This window comes from Panulirus ornatus, chromosome 32 (assembly GCF_036320965.1).
Source record: "Panulirus ornatus isolate Po-2019 chromosome 32, ASM3632096v1, whole genome shotgun sequence".
Classification (NCBI taxonomy): domain Eukaryota; kingdom Metazoa; phylum Arthropoda; class Malacostraca; order Decapoda; family Palinuridae; genus Panulirus; species Panulirus ornatus.
The window spans coordinates 2708069-2724595 of record NC_092255.1 but is presented as its reverse complement, the minus strand read 5'-3'; the positions used below and the strand labels follow the sequence as shown (position 1 = coordinate 2724595).

At 37.3% G+C, this 16527-nt stretch overlaps 1 protein-coding gene across 10 annotated transcripts in view; it reads right to left on the bottom strand.

The window, feature by feature from the left end:
• Positions 1-16527, bottom strand: part of DCTN1-p150 (dynactin subunit 1) — a 128044-nt gene that overhangs the window by 6206 nt on the left and 105311 nt on the right. For all 10 annotated transcript variants that reach the window (XM_071680833.1, XM_071680826.1, XM_071680827.1 and 7 more), the window contains 10 exons: positions 16011-16217; positions 14583-14756; positions 14180-14312; positions 13173-13363; positions 12228-12365; positions 8593-8778; positions 6904-7147; positions 5398-5591; positions 3165-3437; positions 1716-1854 (listed from right to left, as the gene is read on the bottom strand). In XM_071680833.1, coding sequence (XP_071536934.1) covers positions 1716-1854; positions 3165-3437; positions 5398-5591; positions 6904-7147; positions 8593-8778; positions 12228-12365; positions 13173-13363; positions 14180-14312; positions 14583-14756; positions 16011-16217 — 1879 coding nt within the window. The remainder of the gene's footprint in view (positions 1-1715; positions 1855-3164; positions 3438-5397; positions 5592-6903; positions 7148-8592; positions 8779-12227; positions 12366-13172; positions 13364-14179; positions 14313-14582; positions 14757-16010; positions 16218-16527) is intronic.

The window sequence follows — 16527 nt, the reverse complement described above, 5'->3', positions numbered from 1 at the left end:
TTTGTTTTGAGAGGGAGGGCCGAGATGTGAATGCCCACATTTGATAAATTTGACATGAATCTAGAGAGCAACTGGAAAACTTAAAAAGGACTTTCACTGTGCAAGCCTATGATCACTTTTACATGCTCAACATAAGTAAAGGAAACATATGAACTGAGAAGCCATAAGCCAAGTACTTAATCTACCCTTATAAATGTGAAAAGAGCTCAAGATAATGAAAACAAAGAGATGGAATTCTTATGTCTTTATGACATGATACAATTCTGAATATTTGAATAAGTATCAGTCAATCTGCTTTAGTTTAAAAAAACATTTATGATGGCCAAATTCTTTTCTGAGCCACAGGAACTGCTACCTCATTTGAAACAAAAGGAGGAATTGCTAACTCATTTGAAACAGTAAAATCATATCCCCAACACTTAACAATAAAGACCAACATTTCCTCCTCAGGCTAATATAAATTTATGACAAGATTTCATCTTCAAACTCAATCTTACGATTAATGAATGAAGACTTTGCATCAATTATGATCACATTCCAATATTCTTTTGTTCCAAAATTATTGAAATATGTAATATAATGAATTATATTTACAATTCCATCTGGTTTAGAACATCAAATGATGAAAAAGCAAAGTTTGTGACAAGTGTATGGCAGTAAATTCAAAAGCGCAAATCATTTCTGTTTTTGGCCTCAAAATGAGGAATGATGAAAGGTGGATCCCACAAAGCTTCATCAAAATTCAAACTTTTAACAAAACTAACAACTGGAAACTAAAGTTTTGGGCATACATGATTCACACAACTAGTGCCTGGAAACTACAAGACATGACCCATACACATCACAGCAGGAGAAAAGACATATGGATTTGGGTAAGATTATATGAACACATGCACATTATCCATAAAACCATAACTAAAGTATGCTTCTCATGTTTAGTTACCACACTAAAAATGAACAAAGAGCAAAGAGAGAAGGTCCAGAGGAGAACAATAAAGATGTTATCAGAATTAAGAGAGCCGAGTTACAAGAAATGGCTAGAGGCTTTATATGTGCCCACCTTGGAAGAAAAAAGATAGTCAGGCAGCCTGATCACAACCTTCATGTTATTAAATCAGGTTGATAACAGAAACAGCAATAAATCTTTCTTCAAGAGATGAAAGGATAAGACAGAGGATATAACATGAAATTAAGAAAGAAACCTGTTAAAAAAAGATGTTAGAAAGTAATCTTATAGTATGAGTGGTGGAATAAAATTATTTAAGACATAGTTAATGTAGAGAGCACAAAGAAGTTTTCTAAGTTCTTTGATGAAGAATGTTTATTAGATGAAGCCTTATGAGAGTAAAAATACCTCCTAACACAATAACAGTATGAATAGCTAAATACAGAAACACACTCCCTCGCCATGTCCTTCAAATTTGTAACAAAGCACACACATATGGAAGTTTTACAAGATGTATGACAGCAAAGAAAGTTCAAGATATGGGGCCTCATGAGTGCAAAAGTCCTTCCCTGTATAGTATAAATAGGGAATTATACACACATGAATAGAAAAATGAAAAAATAGCAGCAAATACAGACAGCATATAGATAATAATAAGTTGTGTGACATAAGTGAAGCTTCAAGAGATGGGGACCCATGGCTGTGAAGTATAAACAAATCACATACATACAGTAAATAGGAAGTGACATAAAAAACAAAAATATCCTACCTGAAAAGGGTGAGGACTTGGTCAGTGCTTCATACAATGTCTTCTTGTTCAGTGCCTTGAGTTTCTCTCTCAGTTCTCCCTTTTCAGATTCTAAGCTCTCTATATCACTCTGAAGATGGTCCATTGTTTCATCATACTCCTAAATAAAGAAGAGTATATGTATGTTGTAAAGTCTTCTAAAATTAATATCTAGCATAAATGTAAGAAGCTGAAAATAAAGGCTACATCAAGAGAACACAGATACTTGCACTAAAAATACAGTAAAATGTTTCCTTAATATATATCGCCAATGCTGACAATATCACCATAAAATTTGCATTCAGGCTATCCCTGACATTTCTTAGCTTAATCCTCCCTCCTTTGAATGTATATATTTCTATGGAAGTTACATTTATAGACTGGACTTTGGAAACCTTAACTCATTTTCTAGATCACAGGGGGCATGTCATCCTTCAGGCATTTGGGACTGCTTACATGCATGAAATCTCCAAGGGCATAACCAAGATTTCTAAAAGGTTTATGAGAGAACATAGGGAAATGGGCCTGGCTCCAAATCCCCTGCACTACATTCTAGTTTAATTATTCATATAATATAAATAAAACTAAATAAAATATTGAGAGAATGAGTGAGGAGAGGAATGCCAAACAGGATATATGTGACAGAAGTGGAGGGGACAGTGACAGGTGGAGAGCTAACAGGAGAGGGAAGGATGGTGTGAAACAGATTCTGAGTGCTGGGGGCTTGAATATATGAGGGGGTGAATAGCCTGCACAGGAAAGAAAGAATTGGAGTGATGTGGTGAGCAGGGGCTGATATGCTGACAGTAGACTTAACTAGGGCATACTGAAGCAGCCAGGGGAAACCACGGAAAGGTCCATGAGACCTGACTGTGAGTAAGAAGGTTGTGGTTTTGAAGTATCACACTTACCAGCTAAAGAAAAGATGCGAGCAAATGAGGCCTTTTCTTTGTTTATTCAAAGCACTAACTCACTGATGCAGGAAATGGAGAACAAGCATGGGGAAGAAAATGGGGGGGAGGAATGCTCAAACTCTCGCTTCTATATTAACTACATTCCTGATTTTGACACTGTTGGCCCATATCTTTTAAATGATAAATATAAACTTCCTCAAGGATATCTAATTGATCTAAATATATCTTGATGAAGTTTATGTCATATTCACAGAAATGGGTTAAAATGTGAAGACACCAGTTTTTGTTTATCTATCCAAGTATAGGCATCTCTCTAGTAAAGGGCAGAATTCTACTCCTCTATTCAAGGGATCGTATCATGCAATGCTCTTTATTCAATTTCCTACTATGTCGGATGTAACATTACCAATAGTTGGGTGATTCCACTTATGTACATACGATTACAAAGTGTCATTATATTTTGGTAAACAAATAAACCTATTAAAGCTACACAACACTGTATTTTCAATAACATTACCTTTTCCTTACGGCGCAACATCATCAGAGTGTCATCAAGTTTCCTTTGCAGCTTCTCTATTGTTATGTCTGCATCTCTGGTTGCTGTGGATAGCTTTTTCTCAGCAAGGTCTCGTCTGACTGTCATCTCACTGAACTCTTCATTCTTCTGCTTAAGTGTCAACTTGAGATCCTTAATATCTTGCTCCTTATTCTCTAGTTTATACCTGATATGCTCTGTGTCTTTCATCTCATTCTTGCGGGCTTGTGCTCTAAGTGATACTGGTGGTATTGGCTGATGAAAAAAAAAAAAAATCATATGAAAACTAAGTTCAACTAACATAAAAACAGTATTTCATATGATACTGACTATTCATTGGAAATGGCTAAAAAATGTAAATAGTAAACAATTAATCTCCACATTCCCTAAAACTTTAAAAATAAAAATAAAGATCAGGGATCATTAATATTCATAACAACCACATATATATAATTTGAAAGAATGATACAAAAAGGATGCATTTTTTCAGGTTATATTCAAAAGAAACATCCACACCAGAAATAGTCAAATATACTAACGATATTTTTATAACTATACAAACCCAAGATCCCTTTTATTGAGGTCCAACAGCTTCAAAACTACTCTTCAACCAGAAACAGGGAAGTTATGGACTTTTTTGAGGCAAACCTCCTCAACAAGAGTGTACTGCTTTACATCCACTGACAACGAGAGAGATCTAATGATGACTTTTCATCTGTGGTGTAAACACATACAGATGGAGTTTGTCAACACTAATCTAGCAGATAACAAGTGATTTCCAAATAATCTAGTGCCTGAATCCTGGCAGAAGATAATCAGTATGATGTCAAGTATTGAGCACTTTTTATCCTAAATCCAAATGGTCTTCCTTTCAGCAAGTGATGCTCACTTAAGAATTTCATCATTTGCCTGACTACATATATTCCCTGATTTTACCAGTGATGGATGTGAAAGTCTCAGTTGTTTCACCTACCTAAACTAGTAATTGGCAAAAGCACACCTATGCTCATCTGCACTCTCTAGCTGTTTTGTATATAATATCTATTCCAGGGCCCTGATTTGCCCGAAGGAAAGTTAACTAACAAAATTCAACAAAGATCTCAGCAGAGTTCATAAGGTCTCTCACAGCAATTTTATGGCAGGTCATAAGGTCTCTCATCGCAATTTTATGGCTCAACTATCAAAATACTTGTTGGGACAGACAGTAATCTAGTTACTCCTTATGCTTCACTCCTGATGAAGAGTGAATGGTACAGTCTTCCTCCTCTCTCAACTAATCTTGGGGTTTTCAATTCATGAACATTCAGTTCAGTGTTGAAACAGTCTTGCAACTTACCAAGAACTGGATTTTTGTGTTAGGTAATTACAAAGTTATCAGTCGACTTGAATGTGGTATCAAGTCGTATTTCTCAACTCTACAGAAAACTGTCTCTACTCCTGTCCTAGACTCTCAACATTATGTGAATAAAATCATGGATTAAATTCACAATCAGGGAAATTAAATCTATTCAAAGCTATGCTGAACAAATCCAACTTACTTCACTGTGGCATAAAAAATTAATTTTCATCTTTCCTGTGATAAACAGGGCTACTATGCACTTGCTCTGCTTCATAGCATCCACATATGAGTTCTGGTTGGGTACAAAGGAAAGATTGGTCAATATGGTGGCAATTTCTTTAGTGTCCATAGTGGTCAGGTAATCACTGGGGCTTGGTTGTGGATGGTTAGCATTGGCATTCATACATTATACATGATAGCCAAGAGACTGAGCATGGAAAAAAGCCACCACTCATTTTTTCCTGACTTATGTCACACTTTGCTAAGGATGGAAAGGAAATTAGATATTAAAAACATCAACTGTAAACTATCGGTAACAATGCTGTTACTAGCAATGGTGGCCCCTCTAACCTTTCATATGAAGGGTTTCCCATGCTGTCCAAACATAACCTTGATGATATAATATCCGAAGTAATCAAACCTAACTGTCAGCCTCTACAACACCTACCTACCTATCATTTTATTCCAGCATCCAACAATACTGTTTTCTGTTGTGTAGAAGCAATGTAGAGGGTTGACTTTCAAAAAACATAAATATTCTCCATTTCATTTAGAATTAGCATGTCAAGCAAACTTATGAATATTATGAATACCCTACCATCTTCCCAGATATCATAAGAGTAATCTTAGATTGAACAGTTAATTAACTTATCTTACCCTCTCTTCCACAGTGCCATCAAAATCATATTCTCCCTTCTCCAGGATATTAGCAATGCGGCATATTTCATTCTGGGTTCGTTGTAAAGAAAGTCTGATGGATTCAGGACCCAAATCTTCTCCACCAAAAATTAAGTCCGTAGCCTGGTGGGCAAGCTCCTTCAGCTTGTCACCAGTTATGCCATTTTCTGGATCTGATGATGAACACAGCAAAGAAAATTAATGTCATAATGAATATATCTCAAACTATATTTCTTTAAGTATTATGTGGTGACAGGATGCTAATTAAACTGAAAGGATCAACAACAGTCATCCTCACTAACACATGAAACATACGTTAAATGATGCCATTGTGGTATGAGTGGTACAGTGACATTTCATCTGGAATCACACACTGCTTCCAGGCTCTAATGGCAGTTGTCTAATAACAGCTGTTTTCTGATTGGAAAATCATCAAAAATAAATCAAATCTAATAATCCTTATAAAGCCTATATAGTAGATGAACTGAGCGGATAAGTGGCATGAATGGTATTCACATCGTAACTGCCTCTTGAGGTGCAAAACAGTGGCCTCATGGCTGTCCGAAGCAGCTCACTTGATGGCAGGTATTAGACCTCTCACAAGTCCCTAAACAACAATAATTCTTACAAAGAAACACACAAGTCGGCTACCCTTGGTGTCTGAGTAAAACCTGGTTCATCTACTACAAAAACAACAGGGATAATCCTTCAGTCAGCTCTGACAGACCCGCACATATCATACTTTTCCCTATTATACTCCTCTATTGTACATGTCTGCACCCACACATTTATCATACTGTCCTGATGATCAAAACACTATCATTATGCCACTAATGAAATACTGAACAAGCATACCTTGCACAGTGCTGGAACTAAGCATTTTTGTGGTATCAGTGGTCTAGATAAACACAAAAGCCACTCAACATTAAAAAGAGAGACTAAAAGATAAATGCTAATATGTTACTCATCCAAGAGGCTTCACTCTGAGGAAACAGAGCTAAAAACAAAAAGTTCATTAATAACTACAAACTGCAAGACTTAGTCTTTTCAGTTCTGAAACGTTGTTTTGCTCTTTCTATATGTCACCTCAACACATTCATAGATTAAGATAACATTACCAACGCATGTTAATTCCAAGTCTTTTCAAGCATCTGCCACAACTCACAAACAGACACACACAGAAAGGGGGGGGGCATAATTTAAACATAAGAGATGAACATGAAGTGTCTTAAAAGGTTCTTTGACACCATGGACAAGTTTAAGAACTGGATTAAAGCTGTCTCACTTATTTTTGAAGGCAGAGGCTGGCAGGCATGCACACAACAGTTACTTGACAATACTGATGCTTTTATAGGACAGTTGGGCTATCTGTGTATAGCTCCAGTTGGTGAGGCATGATAAGAGTCCTAATCATGTGTCCTTCATACTATGCTAATTGCAACGAAAAATTATGTGGCAAGTGTAAATTACTTGTCCCAAGATTACCTGTTAACAAAGAAGCCTGTTGTAAGCATGATTTAGTTACATGCTTCAGAGCTCTTGCAGAATTATTAATGAATGTAATGGCTCCTGTGAGTGCATCCTGGACATCCTGGGGATAAGTCAAAGGACCCACAGAGCCATCCTGTGGCATGCGGCGACGTATCCTACGTACAGCTCCCTGTATCTCTTTGCTGGCTGCACTAACATCTTTACACACCATTGCTACTTCACAGGTATCATGCTGAGGCTGCAGAAAAACACTGAGGTAAAAAGAAGTATCTGTACATCATTAAATCTCTTCACTAAATATGTATCTATACCTCTCTTATGACCTTGTTTTCCCTTTTCTAATACCATCATTTTGCTCCTCCTCCCTATACCCTCTCTCACTAACTTTACAATCATATAATCATGCTTCAGGAATCAAATACATATCTAGCTAAAGTATGCTATCTTGCACTTTATATACCATCTCAACACATTCATTCGTGCTGAAGTATTCTAATAAGCACACACTATAATTCAATCTCTTACTCGCCTATTCTTCCTCTCATTTGTCTACATTCTACAGGTCATCTATCTGCCATACATCCCTCCAAAATGTTCCATTGCTCCCCTAAAAAGGTGTTAATCATTTTCTAATCTATAAGCATACAGGAATGAACTTTTTAGGGAACTAATTTTGAGAATCAAGGTTTCCTAACCCTGCATACTGGCAAAGGACAGAGACACCATACTACCTTGGACAGACTTGGTATCCTCACCTCCAAGCACAGGGGGTTTCATCCGTCTCTCTTATACCATTTTCTGTAATATGACTCCCATTTCTAAAACACTGTACAACCATATAATTTCTGAAATATTCTTTTTCTTATGAAGCACATCATATCTTACAGTTCTACTGCTCTACATAGGATAACTACTTTCCATACAAAACGGCCTCTCCATCTTCTAATCCCAGCAAACTTTCTTTACTTGCACTCTTCTTTTTAAGACGTTCCTTACTTCTTCTCTATGAACATTAATCAAGAGAAACATTACAGGTGCTTTCCCCAATATGACCTAATTCTAGGCCACTGTCTATCCACCACTTCCTTAGACACATTTCTACTTATCATTATACTTCATCTTACTTTATCTAAACTTGCAAAACAATTAATTTTACAGAAAACAACCTTTGCAAACCTTCTTCTGAAATTCACATGACCAAATTCATTAAAAACAGGTCAGAACATTTGTGCGAAAGAACTCCTTAACATAGTTTTGTTTAAAGTATTCTTTGGAATGTGGAAAATGTAAGCATTATAGAGTTTACAAATTTCAAATCAATCTAATTTTCATTCTAAAGTATACAAGTTGTATTTACTATAATAGGCAAATCTTTCTTTCATACCTGTTCACTATTTTCTGCCTTAGTATCTGGAATAAATAACTGAGTGTCAAGAAAAGTCCTAACTAGGCTCTTTTTCCTGTTCCTTCTTTTATAGAGTAATAATACAGATGGGAAGAATTTCCAGGCCCCCTGCTCCTGCTCAACTTAGTTACCTTTTACTAAATGCAGGAAAAAGTGGGTAACATTCTTACTCCCCTATCCTCAGGGATAACATGGGACAAAAACACACAACACTGTAATCATACAGCTATTCAACAGGTTGATCCAACTCATGCAGAAAGGCACTAATACAAACATACATGGAGCATTGTGGTGATGGCTGCACTGTAGGTAGCAGTGGCATCCGTACCAGAGGATAAAACTCTGACAACATCAGTGAGGTATAGGGTTTGGTCCATCTTCTCTGAAGCAAGATGAGCAGGATACACAGTGGAGAAATAGGCAACAGTCTTCTCCAAGGCATCCATAGGTATGTTCTCATCCAGCTGCATACATAAAAATGACAATACTAACATTAATTACAACCAGTTACTTTTCTGATTCCATCTATATATGTAAATCACAGAAGACAACCGATAAATGTTTTCAGATTCACTATTTTTCCCAATATTCAAAGCAAGGTGACCTGATCATAACTTTCCACAACCTTGTATTCCAATTAATCTTTAAAGCCTCATGATACTGCACTAAAATATCTGCCCCTGATAAGAAACTACACTTACCAAACCCTTCTTATATTTACAAAAGGTAACCCATGTATGAACTTTGCCCACTACAGGCTGCACCTCTAATCCTGTGCTCAGTAGTCTAGCATGTTTTGAATCTGCCGCCATTACTTATTAGCTTGTTGATCTGCCACAAAAGCAGCGCCATTAGCAGCGCTAAGGCACCAAAATCTGTTTACACTGCAGCCAAGCTAATCAACAGTTCTGTATTTCTTATATTCAGCTGTATTTTAGCCCTTCAGGATATCATCCACAAGACCAAGAGGTGCAGAGGATGGCGCTCGTGATAATAAGAATAACCATAAATCATTATCTAAGCTTGTAGAAGTTACTGAAAAATTTAAAGAAAGGAACTTCTGCAAAGACTTTGTGTGAGTACTATGAGATCAGATCATCAGTTGTGTACGACTTAGGGGTAAATTTCTGTTTTCCTGAATTTTCTGTGGTCTGGCAATGGCCAGGTTCCAAGGTTGCCAGATTAAAGAGGTACATCCTGTACTTTAGTTTGTGCACCTTTTATATCACTGAGGTGTTTCATATATAACAGAAATACCCCATATATATATAAATTTCTTTCTTTCCTAACTGATGAAGCTGGGATTCAAGCTGGTTACCATTTAGGGATCCTAACATCAGCCATACCTTGGACTTTCTTTTATTGCTTTTACCAAAAGATGATGGAAGAAATAATTTTTTTTTTTTTTTTTTTTTTTTTTTTTAATACTTTGTCGCTGTCTCCCGCGTTTGCGAGGTAGCGCAAGGAAACAAACGAAAGGAGTGGCCCAACCCCCCCCCCCCATACACATGTATATACATACGTCCACACACGCAAATATACACACCTACACAGCCTTCCATGGTTTTCCCCAGATGCTTCACATGCCCTGATTCAATCCACTGACAGCACGTCAACCCCGGTATACCACATCGCTCCAATTCACTCTATTCCTTGCCCTCCTTTCACCCTCCTGCATGTTCAGGCCCCGATCACACAAAATCTTTTTCACTCCATCTTTCCACCTCCAATTTGGTCTCCCTCTTCTCCTCGTTCCCTCCACCTCCGACACATATATCCTCTTGGTCAATCTTTCCTCACTCATTCTCTCCATGTGCCCAAACCACTTCAAAACACCCTCTTCTGCTCTCTCAACCACGCTCTTTTTATTTCCACACATCTCTCTTACCCTTACGTTACTCACTCGATCAAACCACCTCACACCACACATTGTCCTCAAACATCTCATTTCCAGCACATCCATCCTCCTGCGCACAACTCTATCCATAGCCCACGCCTCGCAACCATACAACATTGTTGGAACCACTATTCCTTCAAACATACCCATTTTTGCTTTCCGAGATAATGTTCTCGACTTCCACACATTCTTCAAGGCCCCCAGAATTTTCGCCCCCTCCCCCACCCTATGATCCACTTCCGCTTCCATGGTTCCATCCGCTGCCAGATCCACTCCCAGATATCTAAAACACTTCACTTCCTCCAGTTTTTCTCCATTCAAACTCACCTCCCAATTGACTTGACCCTCAACCCTACTGTACCTAATAACCTTGCTCTTATTCACATTTACTCTTAACTTTCTTCTTCCACACACTTTACCAAACTCAGTCACCAGCTTCTGCAGTTTCTCACATGAATCAGCCACCAGCGCTGTATCATCAGCGAACAACAACTGACTCACTTCCCAAGCTCTCTCATCCCCAACAGACTTCATACTTGCCCCTCTTTCCAAAACTCTTGCATTTACCTCCCTAACAACCCCATCCATAAACAAATTAAACAACCATGGAGACATCACACACCCCTGCCGCAAACCTACATTCACTGAGAACCAATCACTTTCCTCTCTTCCTACACGTACACATGCCTTACATCCTCGATAAAAACTTTTCACTGCTTCTAACAACTTTCCTCCCACACCATATATTCTTAATACCTTCCACAGAGCATCTCTATCAACTCTATCATATGCCTTCTCCAGATCCACAAATGCTACATACAAATCCATTTGCTTTTCTAAGTATTTCTCACATACATTCTTCAAAGCAAACACCTGATCCACACATCCTCTACCACTTCTGAAACCACACTGCTCTTCCCCAATCTGATGCTCTGTACATGCCTTCACCCTCTCAATCAATACCCTCCCATATAATTTACCAGGAATACTCAACAAACTTATACCTCTGTAATTTGAGCACTCACTCTTATCCCCTTTGCCTTTGTACAATGGCACTATGCACGCATTCCGCCAATCCTCAGGCACCTCACCATGAGTCATACATACATTACATAACCTTACCAACCAGTCAACAATACAGTCACCCCCTTTTTTAATAAATTCCACTGCAATGGAAGAAATAATAAAGAACCAAATAAACTGAAGGGACATTTCAATAAGCTAATTCAGAAATAAGACATGTAGATGATCACACTTTCATCTTAACACGAGCTTCTTAAAATGTTTTCCAGTTATCACAAAGATTCATAACACCTGAAATAATAAAAAAGAAATTCTAACCTACAAATAATGGAGAGTGAATGCTACTTATCTTTGATATATCAAAGTTTTGTTTCATCTGTGCAGCCTGTAAATCTATCTAAATGAGATTTCCAGTTTCATAAGAAATGAAGATAAAATCTACGTCGATAACTTGAATACAAAATCAAACACAAGGAGAACACCATATTGCTTGACTTCTAAAAAAGTGTTCACATTTACAATGCAATACTCTCAAGTATGGCAGAAATCATATAATCTCTTTAATTACTTTTCCTTGCGCTACCTCGCAAACGCGGGAGACAGCGACAAAGTATAAAAAAAAAAAAAAAAAAAAAAATTACTTTTCAAATACAAAACAAAATTAAAACATCAGTTTCATCAAGATCAAAACATATTCATCTTATTTGATAAGGTCATCACACAAACTACTTATTCTAACTTAAGCAAATAATTACTTGGTTTTCTTTTTCCTACCATTCAAATTCTGTCTTTCCTTCTAAATGTGAGCTTTTGTTACAAACAAGTGCAGGAAAATTCTGGACTGACAATGTACACGTGAGAAGAACATGATGGTTGCCACAAGTGATGAAAATGGATGTAAAAGAAGAGAAAGGAAACTCTATCGAATTTCCCTGGCAAACCATTTCCTCATTCCGATTTCAGATCTTAATTGCAGGCAGGTAGTAACAATACCTGGTCTTTCCTGAGGAGGTCGACATAAAAGTCTACATTGCGTTCATGTGATGCCATCTCAGGATACAATGTTCCAAGCTTGAGGAATACTTCTACACTACATGTTCCAAGTATGTGCTGGTACTGATGAAGAAGTGCCTGTGAGAAAGAAAATGAATCAGTATTCAAAAACTGTTGTACACTTACTGAAAACTAACAAGGAAGATATTAAACAATAGATGGTAAGTATAACATGTGAAGATACTACATGAGCCATCTCTTACTGAAGTGGAAAACAATTTGCAACGTACATAAAAAAAAGGGAAAAAATATTTTGAATAAAGAACATTTCTGCTCTGAGACAAAACCAAGGAATATTGCCCTCCATGAGAACTAGCTGTGTGGGCCTTCATTCACCCTCAACATTCAGAACCAACATTTTGGAAACTATTAAATGGATGCCAATCTACCAAAAAAAAAAATCAACTCTCTTACGGCAATGACTGCCTAGTTCTCTAATACTAAAGAAGAATCTTTATCATACAATACTAAACACGCTTTTCCTGTCTTATGCTGTCCCTGCACACAAAAACTACACTTCTTGATTGTGAACACACAATAGATACAACTCCCATGCACCCCCATTCCTAATATGCTGTAGACCTGCCTCTCCCTAGACCTAAGGCCCTTACATCCCTCATCATCCCATCCATAAACAAATTAAACAACCACAATGATATCACATATCCTTGATGCAGACCAATCTTCACTAAGGACCACTCAGCATCCTCCCTTCCTGCCCGGACACATGCCTTACTGTACTGAGAAATACATAACTGAAACAAACTAATGTTTTTATGAGGGGGAAAAAAGGAAAAAGGAAGAGTAAGAAATAACAAGACAAATAATGCCTTACAAAGAGTTACATATACTTTTACACTATAAATCAAACATTATTAAACCTACCTCCAATGTGTAGAGAAGCTGCAACAGGCGTGATGAGAAGGCATACTGTTCAACTGAGTGAGACTTAAGAACCATATTTCGGTCAATAACTTCTGGTGCAGGGTACTTATCTCGCAGGCCACCCACTACAATGTCTGCCTTCCATATCATTCTAGCCACAAGCAGCAACACCAGCACTGCATCATGGTCACCTGAAATACAAAATATCCTATAATGCATATACAGATACTTACTATCTACCTTTCTTCCTAATGTCTGTCCTCTTCAAGAACTTCTACAAGGGGGTGGCCAGGGCAAAACCATATCCCTAATTAGTCAACTCTACTGTCACTTCTTAGCCTATAGTGCCTTATCCCTAACAAGATACTGACAGAGGCAACTGTAGCACAATGTTTTCGGGTATATGCAATATATATTTTCATTCTTTCAGTATAAAATGAATATACAAATTTCTTATCATTATCATACTTAAACCCTGTTTCCCACATGAGCGAAGTAGCGCCAGGAAACAGATGAAGAATGGCCAATCCACTCAGATACACATATATATACATAAATGTCCAGACATGCATATATACATACACAGATATATACATATATACACATGTACATATTCATACTTGCTTGCGTTCATCCATTCCTGTCACTACCCACAACACAGGAAATAGCATCCCCCCTTCAGCGAGGTAGTGCCATGAAAAGACAAAAAAGGCCACATTTGTTCACACTCAGTCTCTAGCTGTCATGTGTAATGCACCATAACCATAGTTCCCTATACATCAAAAAATACTGACCCACACAGACATGCACACAAAAAAAAAGAAAAAAAAATACCACAGCATTCTATCCTGGCATATGACCGTGTGAATATGACAAAACATAAAATGAAGTGGTTATCCATTTCCTTCTCCTCTACATCTATCTACACACTGCATTTGGTGGCTTATCTAACTCAATTCAAACCAATTCAACACAGAATAATGTGTGTCCACTGTGATTCTACATACCTCCGCGAGTCATAAAGTTGTCAGGCATGTACTGCGTAAGGTATGCAACGTGTTGGTTGGCCTGAGCCACTTCCAGACGTCGCAACTCCATGTCAATTGCCTTGCTGTGTGCTTTAGTCTCAGTGAACATTTTCTGGAAAAAGTATATATATATATATATATATATATACACACTTAAGTAGAAAAACATAAGTGTAAGTATGTGTATGAGTATTCATGCTGGTGATTATGTAAATAATCAACTGTTTTATAATACTGATATGATCTGCACAAGAAGGTCCCATACCTAAACTCTTATTACCAACCCTCATTCAACACACATATCTTCTTTTTTCCTTGTAGTGACCACACATCTGTCTATCCAATTATATATTCTCAACAATGCTAACACACTCTGAATTACCTTGAAGTCGATAATCTCTGATGGAGTACCAATTGGCTTGTTTGTCTCTTTCTCCAAGGAATGCCTCAAGTCCAAGTTCTGCTCCTGCTGCTTTTGAACCAACTCACGGAATTTTTTGATAGTTGCATCCTGGTCTACAATTACTTCATTAGCAGCCTCTCGTTCCCTTGTCACCTGTAAAGCAACAGCTCAAAACAATAGGGAGAAAAGTATCAAGTCAAGTTGTGAGCTTGGGCTCTTCAAACACCAACGAAAATAAAAGCTAACTTGCTTTATATCACCTCCTACTTTCATATGCAAATATTCTAACACATAAAGAAAGTCTAGGGTTCTGAGAGGCAATAACTAGCTCAACACATTCCATATCCAATAACAGCAGAGCAAGTCTAGTTTTAAACATTACAACAAAGTTTCACAGATTTTAAATACAGTAATACACCACAAACATTTCACAGCTAGTGAAGCATGCAAGGATTAAAACTCTGCTAAAAGTATATGAAAAACATACATATCTGAAAGATATCTTTAAGCATGAGAAACTGAAACCATCTGATGGCTATCAGAGCCAGTTTCAGGTCAAAAGCTTTCATCACAGAAATAAGTCCTGACTGAGATTAGGCCTTGAATGAAAAATATAAAAAAGACTAAAGAAAAACTGAAAATATCCAGAAATATGGAATATTTCTGATGTCAAGACCTTTAGTAACCAAGGTAGTTACAATGCAAGAAAGAAGTTGCTTTTAGCAATGATGTATCAGTCAGTGCATAGAAAGGGCTACAATCTTGTCATGGAATTTCTCACTCCAAAGGAGTAGAATGGTGTCTAAGCTACAGGAACTCCATAAATGGGGTCCTGGAGTTGTGTAAAAACATATTTAGTGATCACTATAGTATACACATAATCCACAATGACAACAGGGAAGGTAAAAGAAAATGTATGAAGAAAGAAGATATCAAAATGGAAAACAGGCACACAAAGTAGGGAGGAGATATGAAGTCTAGCTTGGTAATGTAGTTCTAATATGACAGAATATAAGAACAGTAATTTTGATGAAATGGGTGTTAGGTGGTTCTGGGCACCATTTTCAGTCCCAAGATGGAACAACAGTACTTTCCTAGGTGGCTACTGTTTACAGCCTTAAATAAGCTTTAATTTTGAAAATACCACCTTAAACTGTCAGCCTAACATTTGCAACATTTGAGATTAAAATGAACAGTATCTGGAAAAAATTGTCTAACAAAGTGCTAAACTTTCTGCTAAAGAGACAGAAACTATTGTTTTAAAAAAAGTTTCTCAAAATGCCTAGTTAGTTACTTACACTAGATTGCAACAGAAATCTTACCATGGGTACTTTCTTCATTATCAGATTCAAGAGATAACTATCCTACCAGTTTACAAGGACCACCCCAAAAATAGTCAGAGCTCACCTCTCTAATTTTACTGTTAGCCATATCTAGTTCTTCACGCAGCTCTAATTCAAGTTCCCGAGCATTCTCTTGTAGCTGGTCATTCATGTCATTGATGGCCTCCAGGTCAGCTACCGTCTCCAGCAATTCTGTCACCTTCTCCTCAAGATTCAGATTACGATCAGTCAATGTCTCCACCATCTCCTCTGCTCCCAGGGCAGCATCAACCTGTTATTACAAAAAATAGTTTGGATAACTAAAACATCTGAACCTACACAAACAGTTAAGAAAAAATCATGGTTCACACATTTATCGAAGGACACAAAACTAATTCAAATTCTAAATCTAATTTCTGAAATTCTTTACATTCTGTCATCTAAATGGTATCCTAATTTCTCCATACTAGCATCTAATTCTGAGACCTGCAGGTGTAATTTGGAGATCAAGAAAGAATATGCTGTTGAAATTCTTTACATTCTGTCATCTAAATGGTATCCTCAATTCTCCATACTAGCATCTAATTCTGAGACCTGCAGGT